This window comes from Salvia hispanica, chromosome 4 (assembly GCF_023119035.1).
Source record: "Salvia hispanica cultivar TCC Black 2014 chromosome 4, UniMelb_Shisp_WGS_1.0, whole genome shotgun sequence".
NCBI lineage: Eukaryota > Viridiplantae > Streptophyta > Magnoliopsida > Lamiales > Lamiaceae > Salvia > Salvia hispanica.
Window position 1 is genome coordinate 37,146,079 of NC_062968.1, and position 16,981 is coordinate 37,163,059.

The following is a 16,981-nucleotide window of genomic DNA, read 5'->3' on the forward strand; positions in this document are numbered from 1 at the left end:
TCATAGTGTGCATAAAAATTGTGTTCTAGAGGAGGCAGATAACTTCTGTTTTGACTCGAGGGACTTATGGTCAATTGTGTTCCCCTCAGAGTCAGAAAAGATTGCTGCAACTGCAACAAGAAGTTTAAATGAGGTACTCCTTTTATCGTTTATCCTCTTTTTGTGACAACGAGAATTTTGGTTTTACAAAACTTTTGATTTTCCTTCAAGAGAGTTATGCTGCAAATTTATGTTGCTGGTTTCTGTAGTTGATGTAATTTCCTTTTCAGGCTGATCTTCTGATATAATTTTGGGTTTCATGTTTGTTTTAGGTAGTTCATACACAAGCAAAAGTGACTGCCGACCAGGAAGTCATGTACAAATATGTATCAAAAAATCTGTTGTTTTTGGCAACTGTTGCGCCTAAAGCTGTTGGTCCTATTGGTTCTGTTACCCCAGATGAATCATCTTTGATTGTTTATTTGATAGATACGGTAACTGGTCGTATATTGCACAGAGTGACCCATCATGGTTCTGTAGGTCCTGTTCATGCTGTAAGTCTCTCTCTTTCTGTTGTAGTAACTGTAGAAAGGAAACTGAACTCGGCACACAATTTTCTTGGTGCAGTCAATATTTATAGTTTTGTCACCAAAGTTATACTCCCTCCGTCCGCCATTAGGAGTCCCACTTATGGGTGGCACGGGTTTTAAGAAATGTTAAGAAAAGTGGGTGGAAAAAAGATAGTGGAATATGGGTCCCACTTGTATGTATTAGTTTTAAATGAAATGTGAGTGGAATGAGTTAGTGGAAAGGTGAGACCCTATTACCATTTATGGTAAAAATGAACCGTGACTCCTATTCGCGGACGGACTAAAATGGAAAAACGGGACTCCTATTCGCGGACTAAGGGAGTAATAGATAAAAACTTCTTTCATTGTTCACACTAACCGTTGCTTATTGATCTCTATAAAGGTGTTCAGTGAAAATTGGGTTGTGTATCACTACTTCAACCTAAGAGCACATCGATATGAGATGTCTGTCATTGAAATATATGACCAAGCTCGTGCGGTATGCCTTCATTTCTTATCTTCTGATTCTTTTACATCTGTAGATATGTAGTATAATAAACTATTGTGACAAACAGGAAAACAAAGACGTGTTGAAGCTTGTTCTCGGGACACATAATCTCACTTCTCCTATAACAGCTTACTCTCGCCCTGAAGTCTCCACAAAGTCACAGTCGTATTTTTTTGCACATTCTCTGAAAACAATGGCGGTAACATTAACGGCCAAAGGTATTACTTCCAAGCAGGTTCTTCTTGGCACAATTGGTGATCAGGTCAGTTTTAATGGTAACCAGTAGTCATTGTTATTTGTGGCTTTATCTTTGCGAGCTTTTATTCTGTATCTTGCATGCCTAGTTTCACATTATTTCTCTTGTATCGGAGGTTGACCTGGAATCAGTTGATAACATTCCACCTTGTCTTTGATTATTAGGTGTTGGCTCTTGATAAGCGGTTCTTAGACCCCCGGAGAACAATTAATCCTACTCAAGCGGAGAAAGAAGAAGGAATTATTCCTCTTACTGATTCATTACCAATTATACCTCAGGTGATGAAATTTAGAGATTGTTGCTAAAACTGGAATATGCTGAATTTTCATCTTCTTTTTCATTACTCTGGCATCACTTATTATCTCGTGTATATTTGCGTTTTGAGTCTCAATTTAAGCTGACAATCCACGAAGTTGGTAGATATACAATGATACGAAGATTTCTCTCTTTCCTCAGAAGCTTTATCCTTTTTCATTGATGGACATCATAATTTTCTAATGATGTTTCTTCCATCTCTGCAGTCTTATGTAACTCATGCTCTTAAGGTGGAAGGTCTCAGAGGCATTGTAACAGTTCCTGCAAAGCTGGAGTCAACCACCCTTGTTTTTGCTTATGGCACAGATCTCTTTTTCACTCGGCTTGCACCTTCTAGAACATATGATTCTCTTACTGAGGATTTCAGCTACGCTCTGCTTCTAATCACTATTGGTGCCCTTGTTATTGCAATTTTAGTTACCTGGGTTTGGTCCGAGAAGAAAGAGCTTCAGGAGAAGTGGAGGTGAGTGGAACTGTTTTGAGGTTCATGTTAGTCCTCCGACACTGTCTGGGGGGCATTTGTTGTCCGAGAAAGTCACCTTTGTAACATGATCACTCTAATCGTGATGGTTAGATATATCTACCTACTCAATGTTGTAAATCAGAATGACAGGAAATCAGAAACAGATAGAAAGAGTAGGCTTGATTTATATCAAAGGCTACACCAAAGCATAATACTGCGATCGGTGATGACATACGTTTTCCCTTTGCATTCGTCAATTTATGACTGATGAAGCTAATTGAATTTTCAATAGTATTTAGTATTTTATGATGTATGGTTGGACATTGCTACTGATTTCAATTTCAGAAATAATGTTATATTTCTCTCATTTTTTGAGATAATGTTATTTTATTTAGAAGCGTGTTTAACGATAATACTGTTTTCATTCTTAATGATTCATCTTCACTAGAGTAGGACGGAGAAAAAACGAAAATGAGCTGCTGCTGCTCATGCTTAGTTGTCCAGTATTCATAAATTCGTCTTAGAGCCTCCACAATAAGAATAGGTCAGCCATAGGCCAACTACTCTCTCTCTCTGCCACGTCATTAGCACTAAAAATTTACCACCCACATCAACATTTTACTCAAATAGGCTAGTCTAAGGCTAGCCATAGGTCAGCCGCAATAAAAATAATTAAAAAATAACTATATTTACGGAATTAAACACAAAATACGGAATTAAATATACGACACATATACGGGAAAAATTTATTAATTTTATTTAAATAAAAAAAGTACATTAACTAAAAATCAAAAAAATTACATAATAAAAAAAAAAATCCGGGCTTCCACACACGAGCCACCGCCCCACTCCACTCCTAACTAATTTATTAAAAAAATACATTAAAAAATGTTAGTATGCCTTGAATCCGTTATAGTTTGCCGCTAGCCGAACGGGGGTCTCGCTATGACATGTTTCTGTTTTAGGTCTTAATTTTGTATTGGGCCTAACCCGTAGTCTGTGTGCCTACTTAAAAATTACATAATTAAAAAAAATTCATAAAAAAATACATTAAAATGCAATAAAGAAATGCATAAAAAAATACATTTAAAAAATGCAATAAATAAAAAAAATGCATAAAAAAATACATTAAAAAAAATACATCAAAAATTAAAAAAAAAAAAATTAAAAATAGCGCTGGCCGATCGGCACGCCACAATGGCGGCCAGCGCCCTCAAATCGGCTAGCCCACGCCGATTTTTTCGCCGATTCGCGGCTGGCCGATTCCAATAGTTCGGCTAGCCGACCGGCTAGCGACGCGAATCGGCTAGCCCGTGGGCTAACCGCTATTGTGGATGCTCTTAACTAGGAGTTTGTAGTATTGTGGCTCAGCTAACTGAGTTATTGTGAGCTAGAGCTATGAGGATAAGTTTCCTAATTTGTCAACAACTACCCACAGAGAATGATAAAGAAAAAGAGAACGAGTGATGTAAATTCTAATTAGCAGTATTTTATTAGATTTGTTTTAAGATAACTCATAGATTAGTCTCTATTCCATTTCATGGGAAATCAATCTTTGTGCGTCTTGGTGTGTGATATAAAGCAGGAATCGTATATTTTCCGTGGATGTAGGTATTTCCGAACCACGTAATCGCTTGTCTGATTGTGTTCATCGTTTGATCATTATTGTTTCATTTGGAGTTATCAACACACGAAAAACTAGAAAAAGAAAATTCGAATTTATCATCAATACAAGATACTTAGAAATTTTTTATCATACGTTCTACAGTGATTTTAAATTTGGTCAAGAGAATAAACTTACAATCATAGCCAGCCCATTCTAGCCTTGGTGAGCCAAAACATAGAAATATATTTATCTTTAGGGTTCGTTTGATTGGTATGATGGAGTTGGGTCAGATATGGTTATTTCTATACAACTTTTCATGATTGTTGTTTGAATTCTATATCTCATGTAAGGTTTGGTTGCTCTGATTCATAACCTTGTATAACTTTCAAGAGCTTTGATTCAGCTTATACAAACCACTGATAGCAACTTGATTGGACAAAACTGTCCTCATTTAAATTGTTTATTGCCAACTTTGTCCTCAGCAACCCTATTTCATTTCAATCACAAATTAAAACACCCACCCACAAATTGAAGAGCGCGCCACTCCCAGATTGAAATTCACACAACACCGCCGCTGGGGATCGATTACCACAAATCAAATTCCGATAATGTGCTTCGTGCTGATCTACACCGGTGAGTTTTCTATCAACCAGTTTCGAGCAGACCTCACTTCGGATAGGTGGATTATTTCGGTTTATATAGTGTGTATTGCTCATCTGTGAAACCCTATTTGAAATTATGTTGTGTTTGTTGTCATTGCAACCAGTAATTGAATGGTGTTTCATTGTACAATGCAATGGTTTCAATCTCTGTATAACTCATCGCTCATAATTCCAAACGGATGGGGAGTTAGATGTGTTATTTGAGATGGGATGTGTTATTTGAATAATATTTTTAATGCAGTATCTGGGTTCAACTGCCATTACTCATTCCTCATGATGCCAATGAAGGGTCCATTTTTTCCGAAGATGAGGTGTGTGATTTGAGATGTTTTTTTTGGCAGCAGTATCTAGGTTCAATCCCTTCAAAGCTTGTTTTTTAAATGACATCTCACCAGATAGGAGCTAGCGAGGAAGATGGTAGCCCTATACTAGAGGGTAATGTTATTTTACATTATATTAGGGCTGGTCAAAATTTCACCCGCATCGATTGCTTGTTATTGTGTTAATGGGTTGCAATACGGTTTTAGGCAGCAACGACTTGGGCGCACCGCAAAGAATGTGAAAACCGACAGGTCCAAGCGTATTTGGTCAGTTCGCGAGGAAGAGATCCTCATGGCTACGTTAAAGGACTTGGCGGAGAACAGGTGGAGGAGAGATAATGGTTACCGGGCAGGATATCTAACATGTATCAAGGAGGCGATCAAGCGTGAATTTCCCAACACGGATATCCTCCCACACACCCACATTTATTCGAAGATAACAACTTGTAAGAGGAATTACGAGTCACTCATGATGATGCTTAACCACAGTAGTATTGGCTTCAACTCGGATGGTAATTACAAAATTGAGTATGATAATGAGCAATAAGCTCAATTTGTTAAAGTATGTGATAATTTAGTGTAGTCAAGAATTATATCCCTTAACCTGACTTTACCTCAACTAATATTTGTATCTGCACATTTGAAAACAATGACTTATCAATAACTTATTTATTTGCATTTGTGATTCCCTATTTGTTTCTGCATATTTAAAGACAAATACTTAGCTACTTGCATTTGCTAATGTCTATAAGTTGGTGACTATTATTATCCACAGAAAGACAGTTATGCAAAGTACACGAGGAACAAATCGTGGCCTCAAATAGAAGATTGGAAGGAGATGTTCGGCAAGGACCGCGCTGATGGTGTAAAGACGGTAGACGTTGGGGATTCAGTTCGAAGAATCTACAGTACTAAAGAGTACCAGCCTGATGATGTTGGTACATCCTACCCCAAGACCTTTGAAGAGCTATTTCCCGACGACGTCTTCCCGGATGGTGTTCTCCCGGAGATGATAGATGAGTGCCAGTCCGTTACTGAGGGGGCAGATGCTGTGTATGGGGCGGGTGCTGGGCTAGAGCAGGGGCTGGGTCTGGTTCAGGGGGCAGATGCTGTGTATGGGGCGGGTGCTGGGCTAGAGCAGGGGCTGGGTCTGGTTCAGGGGCAGGGGCTGCGTCCGGGACTAGGTCTAGGTCTCGGGCTGGGGTGAAGATGGCAAAGAAAGTTGTGAAGAAAAGGAAAATAGAAGACAAGATGGATGGAGTCCTTCATCTCATGAGTCAGATCCACACCGACACAAATGAGCGACTTGAAGAGATTTCAACTAGTATTGAGTACGAATTCGATTTTAGTACCAAGAGGTCTGAAGTATTTGATCAACTGAAAGGTATTCCAGGCTTAACTCTTAAACAACACTTCTATATTTCTAAGAAGCTAGTTAAGGAGGCCCAAGCTTACGGATCTGTTTCGAGGATTGCCTGAGGTTGCTCGTGCAACATTTGTGTTTGGCCTTTTGGAAGGTGATGGGATGCTTTAAGTGCTTAAAGCACCAGACACTTGTTCCCCGGTTTTTTCTTTTTGTGGAACTAAATGAAGCTGTTTTTTGGGATGTTTTACCTCAATGTATATCAATTGAGGGAACTTATCTATAGGGTTAGAACTACTTGAGTTGTCGATGCATTTACATTCGATGATGGTAAATGAATTGACACAATTCTAATCTTTTGTAGTTTTTTTTTTTTGTTCAAACCGTGTTACGATTATGTATAATGGGATTGTGTATACTATGCTCCCAAACATACTAGCTTTGTTTATGTATTCTGGCTTTAGCAATTCATGAGCACTCTTGAATCATTATATGCAAAGTCTACTATCAAAACTCCATGGAACTATCTTTCTCCTCTCCTGCATAAAATTGCACTTCATCCGTGTAATGCTTTTGCATTTTATTCATCACCATTTGCTTTGTACATATGTTTCAACGAGTAACCTCATCAACTATAAAGTGTCATTCCAGGTTATTAGTGATGCATTTCCTGGGCATAACCTTGTGAAACATAAGAAGTTTTTTGTGACACTTTTGGCTTCTTGGAATAATGGATAAAACGAGGCTACCTCCTTATGAATATATCATATGTTAAAAATTGGTGCAACATACAAAATCACTTGCATAACAATACTAACAAAACTGATGAATGAAAAATAATAATTTCGGAAAATCCCTTCTCGCATTTTTCTTCATTTGCGCAAGGACTACACATTGGATAAATACTTAGCCATCCATTTAACACTACAAAAAAAAGCTCCAAGTCCTTAGCTAATTTCCAAACTAATAATTATCCATCAATTAACACTACATCCCAAACCATTAAAACGGAATACTACAACATCCAAAAGCAGAGCTAATTTCCAACGACAAAGGAAAACGATAACAAACTTCTTCCTACAAAACACTAACCCACAACAACCATGATGATGCGATCCTCGGCATGCCCCTAAACCGTCCAATTATGGGACTATTTTACGAGAAATCAGGCAACAGCTGTTGGAACAGATATACTAAAAAGCATTTTTCGAGTTTATTTTGAATTTGATAAATTGCTTGTATATTGTAAGCACTCTTCATTTAATGAGAATAATAAATGTTTTCTTCATACTGTGTATTTTACTTTAATGGGTATTGACCGTATCTAATTATATATTAAATTATATAATTAAAACGCCGGAAAGTAAAATCAGTCTAAGTCTTCTACATTGAGGGTTGGGTCGTGGAACAGGTCATCACAGTAGGTGGCCCAACCGGTACCTTGTAGAAGTAAAACTTTTTCACAACCTAAATAGGCCTTGGCTACCTATCGTGAAAGGTTGCAGTGTCCATCCAAAAGTCGTCTTTACCTTGAGAATGACTAGTGACACTGGTGTGGTATAACATTGAATGGATCTAAAGTATAAACACGTCTTTGTTGCTATCTACTGTAAGACGATGTCTTGGAGATTTAATATTTCCTAATCTTTGTAATAATATAGGACACACGTTATTTAATCATACGCTGCTTTGACTTATCAATAGGTGCGGGTTTTTCGTAACCCAATATTCCTGATATCTTGGGTAGTAGTAATTAATAACCAGTATGGTGTCAGTTTTATTATTACATTGAATCGTGTGCCTGCGTGGTTTGACTATATCCCCAAGAGGTGTTCGAGAGAAGTTCTATTATTCGGAAACCCGGCGGGTTTGGATTTAATCCAAGAATAAATAGAAAAGGAAAAGTATATTTTGATATACATCCCGTACTAGACAAACTCTTGGAAATAAAAAGATATTAATTAATTTAAAGTCTATAGCAGACTACAAATTAATTAATGGATATAGAAAGTCTTAGACACGAGAAATAATATATTAAAGAGGTTAACCCGGATTGCTTGTAATCACGGATTGGATGGGCGGTCATTATTTCTTCGATAGTGGCACAAGAAATATTCCATTGGCCTTATATTGAATTATGGGTTATAATTTAATTAGTAAAGAAGGTTCAATTGGGGAGGCCCAATCCAAGCCCCATAGATCCCTAACCTAGCTCATCATAAACTCTATAAATAAGGATGTAAGGAGATGAGACAATAATACAACACAAAACCCTAGCCCCCACACTTGGAGTTTTCGACCCTCTCTCTCTAATAGAGGAATTCGAAATTCCTCTTTGTGTGTTCTTGGTTTTCTTGACTTCTCCTTCAAGATCCTTATAATTTCTAAAATATTCATCCCACAAGGAATTTAGATCTATAGAGTTAAGGGTCATAGGTTAGAATATCTTTGGTCTTGCATTCACAATCAAGCTTCAAGATCTACATGTGGAGAAGTAGCAAGCCACTTCGATTCTTTGGAGAATCATTATTGTAAGTATTCAACATCATAATTTAATTTAAATTATGTGATTAATTGCGCAATTATATGTCTCTACATGTTCAAGCATGAAATTGAATCGATCCACATAATCACCTAAATAGATTCTTTTGTGGATTTATTTATTTTTGCAATTTCGCTGCGTTTTTCCCCAACAACAACTCCACAACGCGCACGATGACCCTTTAGGCGACCCTAATATCTCCTTCTTCGAGGGGTTAAAGCGCGTAGAAGATTTGGTAGACGACGCCTCATCGAAGCATTGACCACCCACATCAAATAGCTTACGACAAACTCGTGTGGATGGGCCCGGCATCGGCGAGGTTACCTCGTTGGAGTCGGTCGGGGAATCATATCGCATGTCCTGTATGAGAGAGTTGGGTACGAGTGAATCACTTAACACGATGACCTCGGTGTTGTCCGATAGGGTAATAACCTCATGAGGGAACTCATCTTTGACGTCAAACAAGCCAAACAAACTCGCAAGAAGGCAGAATTCGGGTTCGTCACGGTAGTAATATGCGCTGGCCGAGGCATCTCTCTATATAATCAAAGTGCAATCGTGTTTCAGTAAGGACATATTGAACTACAATATATTGAAGAGTCTATGTATACGAACCTGGAAAATCACCTTCCATGTCGACTTGTCGGCAACTACCACCTTGTCTTTCATATTCCAATATGCTCCTTTCGTCGAACAACTTTCTTGAACGTCATGTATCGGGCCTTCACAGTTTCACTCGAATCGATATGTCCACGACAGGGGTGGATCCAGCTTTGGAGTAGCTGGGGCACTTGCCCCTCCTCACCCCTTTCAAACCTTAGATATTTATGTATATATTTTGAATTATACACTCCAACCACACTAAATGTCCCTCCTCAAATACATAAAATTTTCCTACATACTACATTTTTGCCCCTTCTTCAAAGAAATCCTGGCTACGCCCCTGCTCCACGGAGAATGCGAAGCACTTCATCAGTCCCGCAATTGTCGTCCCATTCCCGGCCGCCCCTCATATTCACCATAGTCGAAAGAATGAGGGTATCCATCTCTCGATTCCATTTCCCTCAGTAGAAGAACGCTGGTTGTTGAGGAATGGGGAAGTTCATTTTGGTGAGATTGGTTTCACTGGTTACTTTTCTTGTCTTTGTATATCACCTTATATACACCAGCTACACTACCTCTTCCAGCTTCATTAATGGATTGTGGTTGGGCAATTAACCTTGGTGGTAGATAAATGTCTAGTCTAGGGTTTAGGGAGAAGCCGACCTCGGTGATTGAAGACCATACATGCATGCAATCGAGAAAATTATAGTAGGTATTTGTATATTTACCAATAAATGAGTGTTATATTTATGAACAAATGAGGTTAATGAAACACACGTGTCTTAGAAGCTTTGCATATATTTGGATGTTTACAAACCATACACATCAATTTTTTACAAAAACACGTGTAAAATCCAAACAAATTAATAGGCTATCGGTGCAAATTATTTATACAAGTATTTATGATAGTGTATGATAACACATCATGGCCTATATAACCATAACAAATATTCTTCCTCGTCAATTCAATATTGTAATTGCTTGTAGTATGACTAATATTTTCCTCGTTGTTTATTAGATGAGAATTTATACCTCAATGATCACTTTAGGATTGAGATATTAATTGAGTTGATTTATTACCTATACACAAATATGTAATTGAAATTGTATTTGAGCTACGTATATTAATAAAAAAAATATGTAGTTGGTATTAATCTTTAAAAATATGTAGTTGGTATTAATCTTTAAAAATATGTAGTTGGTATTAATCTTTAAACATGTGTAGTCGATGTTATTAAAAAAGATTTACTAAATTTTAGGAAAATATGAGAGTTGCCCGTTAATGTTGCATATGTAATATCCTAAAAGATTCTGAATAATATTATAACCATTTATGGTTAAGATTGGGGTGCATTAATCCCCATCCATTACGTAACGTTTAAAACGGCCACAAAAATCGCACCTTTTTAGTAAAAGCCAAGATCATGCGTTCCTAAATCAATGCCAATATGTATTTCATATTGTCTCTTATTAATGTATATTATTCAAAAAATATTGTTCTCACTCTTCCTATATTATTATTTAAAAATATGTACTCCCTCCGTCCCAAGATATTAGACCCCTTTCTTTTGGGCACAAGAATTTAGGAGATAGTTGTTTAGTGGTGTAAGTGGAGTTGGTAGTAGAGTAAATTTTTACCATAAATAGAAATGGTTCAAGTGTATTGAGACACCCCAAAGTGGAATAGGGGTCTAAATTCTTGGGACGGAGGGGGTAGTTGATATTGTGTCATATGCGGGATTAAAATAATATGTATTTTTGGAAAATATGGGAATTGGCAGCCAATATTGCGCATGTAATATGCTATCAATAATATCATATTCATTCATGCTAAAATTGAGGTGCATTAATCCCCACACATTATTCAATTTCAAAACTGCCAAAAAAATTGCACGAATAAGAAAAAGCCAAGATCATATTGCCCTAAATAAATGTCAATCTTCATTTCCAACGTCTGTTCCCTGAATCAAGCAATGAATTCCCAACTGCTACGCCGATGACTGCAGAGAAGTGGCGTGTGGATTCAAAATCTACGACCGTATTTATTTGAAGCAAACCAACCCAAATCTGTATTCTTTATTTCATGGCAGTGAGCAACAAACCTCACATCCTTTTCATACACAGTCGAAGGTGGTACTTTTGAGTGTTAAAACCCTCATTCAAGGTCCACGAATCAAGCAACTATCAGACTTAACAGTTTGAAGAATTTGCATCATGGGCAGCAATGATGGTAGGGATTACCTTAGGCTCCCCTCATTCTTCAAAAGGTTCTCCGAGGTCCACTTTATGGATGAGTTGGTAATGTCTTTCCTTTTCCATTTTTTTACCGTTGCATGTGCCGATAATCTGATGTAGTTATTGACTTCCAGTCGTTCTCACTTTGTGTAGCGTCTTCCACCCGAATTTGTTGCGACCTATGGAGCGGATATCCCTTTTGATTGCCGACTTGTGATGGCTAGGGGCAGGGCATGGCCCGTACGCCTCCTTCGGATCGCCAGTGGTTGGCAATTCCACGTTGGGTGGAAGGAATTCTGTATCCACAACCGCATTGTGGATCAATACTTTCTAACATTCACTTTGGTAGACGTGGGGATTTTCCAGGTCAAAAGGTACAAAACCCGTAGTGGATGCCCCACTCGAAGTGATTTAGAACAGGAGTATATGCACAAAATACATTGATGTCGTTTTTTGTAGTATGCAATTATCTTTGCAATTTAAGACTAACGCTCAGTTGACCCCCTTTTTCAAAAATGATAAGCGGCAGAAGATGAGTTCTCGGACAACGGTTACGCTGAAGATGTTGATATCTCGGACGACAATGACCCGTCGGAGACATAGGTTGATACCTCGGACGATGATGACCATGTTTCCGTCCGAGTGAGTTAGAAAAAGACGGTTGCCCGACATTCGTCGTGAACCTATCGCCGGAGATCATAAACTGCACTCTCGAGATCCCATTTGCATTTTGGCAGCGCCACATTAATATGGCGGCCTTGTTTGACCCCGTGTACTTCAATGTGAACGGCAAAACATGGTTAGTCACTCTCGCTCATAGCGCGACCAAAATTTGGGTGAAGCATGGATGGCGTCGTTTCCAAAATGGCAACAATTTGGTCGTGGGAGATCATTGTCATTTCAAACTCATTGACCCTAATGAAGTCATCTTTTCTGTGTGGTTTGATCGTTCTTAAGTTCATCGCTGGCCATCGTATGCATGTAGTAGCTATCTTGTTTTGCCTTTTACTGTTGGTCGTATGTAGCTGTTATTCCTTGTTGTTAAGGTGCATGGCGTGAACCAAGTTTTCCATCATTATGGTTTAGCTCATGGTACCTCAGTCGGTTACGATAATATAGTGTAGGGTTTAGGAGTGTATTGGTGGGCGTTTTTCCGTTATAGTAACTCTCTCGTTATGGTCGAAGTCTCTGTTGATTTTGGAAATAAGACAAGGTGTTATGCCATATAAAAGCCGCAGCTATTGTGTTTATGTGGTTTTTTTTTTTGAGTCGTGGTAAATAACCAACAATACTAAATAATTTTATTTTTGTTTTATGCCATATACTCCATTGCAGATGTTCACTATGATGAACTAGTAATTGGTATTAGTTAATTGTATGTGTAATATTCGGTTTATCTAATATTTATTTTCGGAATAAATTAGAAATAAACATGTGAAATCTCAAGACCATGATACAGTATCCAAATTGGGGAATACTTCCACATAAATCATTGATAAGGCTCGTTTCATGCATCGGTTTAGGGTTAAAATTCTGTGCATTTGGGGCACTAATGTGCGTTATTGAGTTCAGGTGCGAAGTAAATCTGCCGGACCCGGGAGTTGTTGTTACCGGACTGGCAGATGCAAAAGAGATGAAATTGAAGCAAAAATCAGGAGTCGTCGTTCGGACCTGGGAGAATCAAAAGTTGGCGACAGGAGCAGAATGGAGCGAGAGCAAATTATTTTAAAGATTCTTACTCAAGGGCAGGAGCGTAAAATCACCAGAGGGGATACCCTAGGGATCAGAGCCTCACATATATAAAGAGCTCAACCTTGAAGAAGAAAGGAGATCCGTGAACAGCCACTTCTAAGCTCTCTTAGCTCTAGTTCTAGCTCTCTACTTCAAAATTTCATCTTCGACTGCTGCGCACTTGGACATGGAGGATTCTGGCCACCGTGGTTCTCATCGTCATCGTAGTTATTTTGCTGTGTAACACCGCCTTGAGGAGGCGAAGAAACAATTTTATTTGCTTTCGTTTAGTACCTTGTTGGTTTTAAGTTTCGCAACTCTAGCTTCTTGCTTTGATCTACTGGATTCAGACCTATTTCTAGTATTATGGAAGTTTATGTTTGCTTTTGGTTGGATATCTCTGAATTTATGTTAATCTCTTGTTTTTAGCTTTCGTTCTTTGTTTGTTGTTAAATGTTTGGAGCTGAGATTTGTGTTTGTTGTTGGAGGTTGGGAATTTGCATATGAAGATGTTTGGACTTGTTGAATCGTGGTGTTTTGGAGTTGAAGTTTCGCATATTTGGTGCTTGATGTTTACGTTATGCATGATTATGTCTATTTACTTTCTGTTTCTGTATCCTTTAGGTCCAGTAGCGTAGATCTGTTAGTTTAGGCTTTAATTTCTCGTTCTAAGTCTCGTTTTAAGTTAGATTTAAGGTTACTCTGTTTTCATGGTGTTTAAAACTCTGTTTTCTCTGCTATTCTCGTTTGATTCCCGAAGAAGATGAAGTTGTTGGTAGTTAGAGCCAGATCTGCTTTATGTCAGTACTTTTCTACATGTACTTTACTTTTTCTGCATATCTGCTAGACCTGTCAGTACGATCTACTTTGTCTCTTTTACTTTTCTGCATGCTTTTCCAGACCCTGGTAGTTTAAGGAACTTGTCTTGCTTTTTCACTTTATGCTTGTCTGTCCAAATTAGGAAAGTCTGTCTAGTTAAGTTTACCCCAGCTGTCTTAGAACTTTAAAATATCTCATTTTCTCTGAGTCATGCATGTCCCGTACGCTTTCGTTTCTTAGGCCCAGTAGGTAGAGTAAAGTTCTCCTGATCTATTAGACCCAGTAGGTAGAGTAAAGTTCTCCTGATCTATTAGACCCAATAGGTAGAGTAAAGTTTCGCTTATCTCTCAGACCCAGTAGTTTTAAGTTCTCGACCCACAAAAATTGCGTGGCAGCAGCCAACCCTTTCCCAAAACATCCTCAAATACAGTTCCGTAACACCTGCTTCCTCGTGGGATCGATCATTTACTTCCCTGTGCTAGTTGTAGTATAGTGGGTTGAGGTTTTTGAAGGGACAGAGTGCACCCAACGACCCCTTCTGATAAGTCTCATGATCTTCTAGCCTCTAAGGTCTAGAACAATCCTCTGGACCTATTAGATCGAGTGACACATATCGCAGTACAAACCTGCACTGCACTCTTTGGACCTGTCAATCATACAACGTAAAGTACCACAATATGATTAAATGCAATTTATCAATTCTGTTTCTAACAGAGGCAAACAATTAACAATATCCAAGAGAAAACTGTAATGCAAATGCAAAAGGGTACAACTAGCTCACGACATACACGGTTACATATTATTTCTCTCCACCCACATAACTCTTGCAAGATCATCTATTTTCTTGGTCCACAATGTTGTAGGTTCAACACTACTGATATGATCACAGTTTTCCGATCCAGTCTCACTTACGTCCCCTCGTTGGCTTGATTGCCCAACTCAGCCTCGATTGGATCTACCGCCGTTTGACTCCTTATGTAATTGTATAATAGAAACATGCGATAATCAGGCCGGTTTGAACCTCTATTGGATAGAAACTTGCAGATCGGAGTATACCCCATCGCATCTTCAACACGACAAACGATCGTTCGATGACATTTTTGGCCTTCGTGTGTCTCAAGTTGAACAACTCTTCCGGCATTTGAGGTGCTTGCCTTCCAGGGTCCCATTCTTTCAAATGATAACATACTCCTTTATATGGCGTCATAAAGCCTTTGGCATTTGCATACGCATTGTCGCAGAGGTAGTAACAACCTGACATGAACATAGTTAAAGCAATTGAAGGACTACATTGACATGGTATGAAAAAATGGATGGTTATTGCTTTAGAGAACACGCATCTAATATGGTATTAAACAACATTATTACTTTTAGGCACTTTGAGTCTGAGAGGTCTACTTACTGCATCGCGTAAAATCCTTGAATCGCCGACAGACCCCTCCCATCCGGGCAGGATGTAAGTGAAGCGAAGTATGGGTCACAAACGGCTAGGGTTTTTGTCGTGATTTGACCTTTCCTATTTCGATAACATGGTGCGTCAACAATAGGAACTCATACATTGATATAGGTTCCATCTAAGGCTACAAGACACCCCTGCATTGTTATTACAAACCTCAGAAATACTAATATATATTATTACAGCAAGTCTTAAGATGCTCAACAAAATGGATGGAATGTACAAACCTTAAACCAATTCCAACGCCAGTCAGAGCAATCATTGTCTATAGGGGTGGGCTTTACCAAAAACAGATTGTGAAGCGTGAGCACCCCACAGAGCACAATGTGTATGTACTTTGACACGGTTTGGGACGATCGCATGAAATTGAACCCAACTATACGAGCTTTCTTGTGGTGTGACAAAACACATAAGAACATAGCAACTTGTTCTTCTACACTGACGAATTTTTGGTCTATCAATCCTACACGATCACGGAGAAGATGACATAGACGCCCGAAGTGTTTCTGTCCATTCTTAAATTATCCACACATACCCGATCTGTTACACGAACAAGTCTATCTAAATGCTTTACGTGATCAGGAATTGAGTCGAGCACATGAGAAAGTCCAAGTCTATCTCATCGTTTGCGCTTGCGAATTTCTGGCCTAATAAGGGTGATTATAAATGATATGAGCAACATATTAATTTGATGATTCCGCAGTATCTCTTCTAGTAAAATCAACATGGTTGTCAGTTCATTACGCCTACGTTCACCCTGATCAAGCAACACAGAGATTTGCAGCTCAATGACGCATAATTTAAATTCACAATAGCCCATTGAACATAAGAAATATCAATAAACACAAGAACATCTAAACAAATAGTACCAAATTTATAAAGAGGACTCATTATACATCTACACACAGATTTTCTAGTGACTGAAAGATCATAAACTACACAATGTCCTAGATTCTTGTTGAATCAATGACACACACAAGAACTTCTACACAAATTAGCAGGAGCTAATTTATTATAATCAAGTGTGAATACCCATCTATTCGCTCCTGGAACGCAGCACAAGTTCGAAATCAAAAGACACTCAAAGGATATCAATTAAATGAAACCATTCACTCACTATTCGATCATGCCCAATTGTGAACTAATTCCTAACATCAAAGCCATAACTCAATGTTGAGATCAAGACGTTTAATGCAATTGACACTCAAAAAGCACAAATTCAGACACCCAACATATTTGAAGGTAAACTTGTTCAAATTCCATTATCAGCTTCCAAACTTAAACTCAGGCCAAATCGTGCCTTGTAATCCCACGACTAGTCGTCGTCAATTTTGCGAAATTGGGTACAAATAGACAAAATTTAAAACAATTCGAAGTGGATGACTGATGCAATGAGTGTACTTTAGGATTGTCATCTTCAACAGCCATAGAGAATCGATCTAGACTCGATCTTATCCGCCGATAAATGCCTTAGATAGGTCGAACGCACTGCATCAAATTAAAGAATTTCAATTAAACGACCTAATACCCGTATTGAGACGAACTGTCAAAATT

General features: G+C 38.4%; 1 protein-coding gene across 1 annotated transcript in view; it reads left to right on the forward strand.

The window, feature by feature from the left end:
- The window catches only part of LOC125221007 (ER membrane protein complex subunit 1-like), a 3,101-nt gene extending 644 nt beyond the window's left edge, over window positions 1-2,457 (forward strand). Inside the window, exons 2-7 of the mRNA XM_048123131.1 lie at window positions 7-133; window positions 312-533; window positions 952-1,047; window positions 1,124-1,318; window positions 1,477-1,590; window positions 1,834-2,457. Coding sequence (XP_047979088.1) covers window positions 7-133; window positions 312-533; window positions 952-1,047; window positions 1,124-1,318; window positions 1,477-1,590; window positions 1,834-2,094 — 1,015 coding nt within the window. The 3' untranslated portion in view covers window positions 2,095-2,457. The remainder of the gene's footprint in view (window positions 1-6; window positions 134-311; window positions 534-951; window positions 1,048-1,123; window positions 1,319-1,476; window positions 1,591-1,833) is intronic.
- Window positions 2,458-16,981: the final 14,524 nt, after the last annotated feature.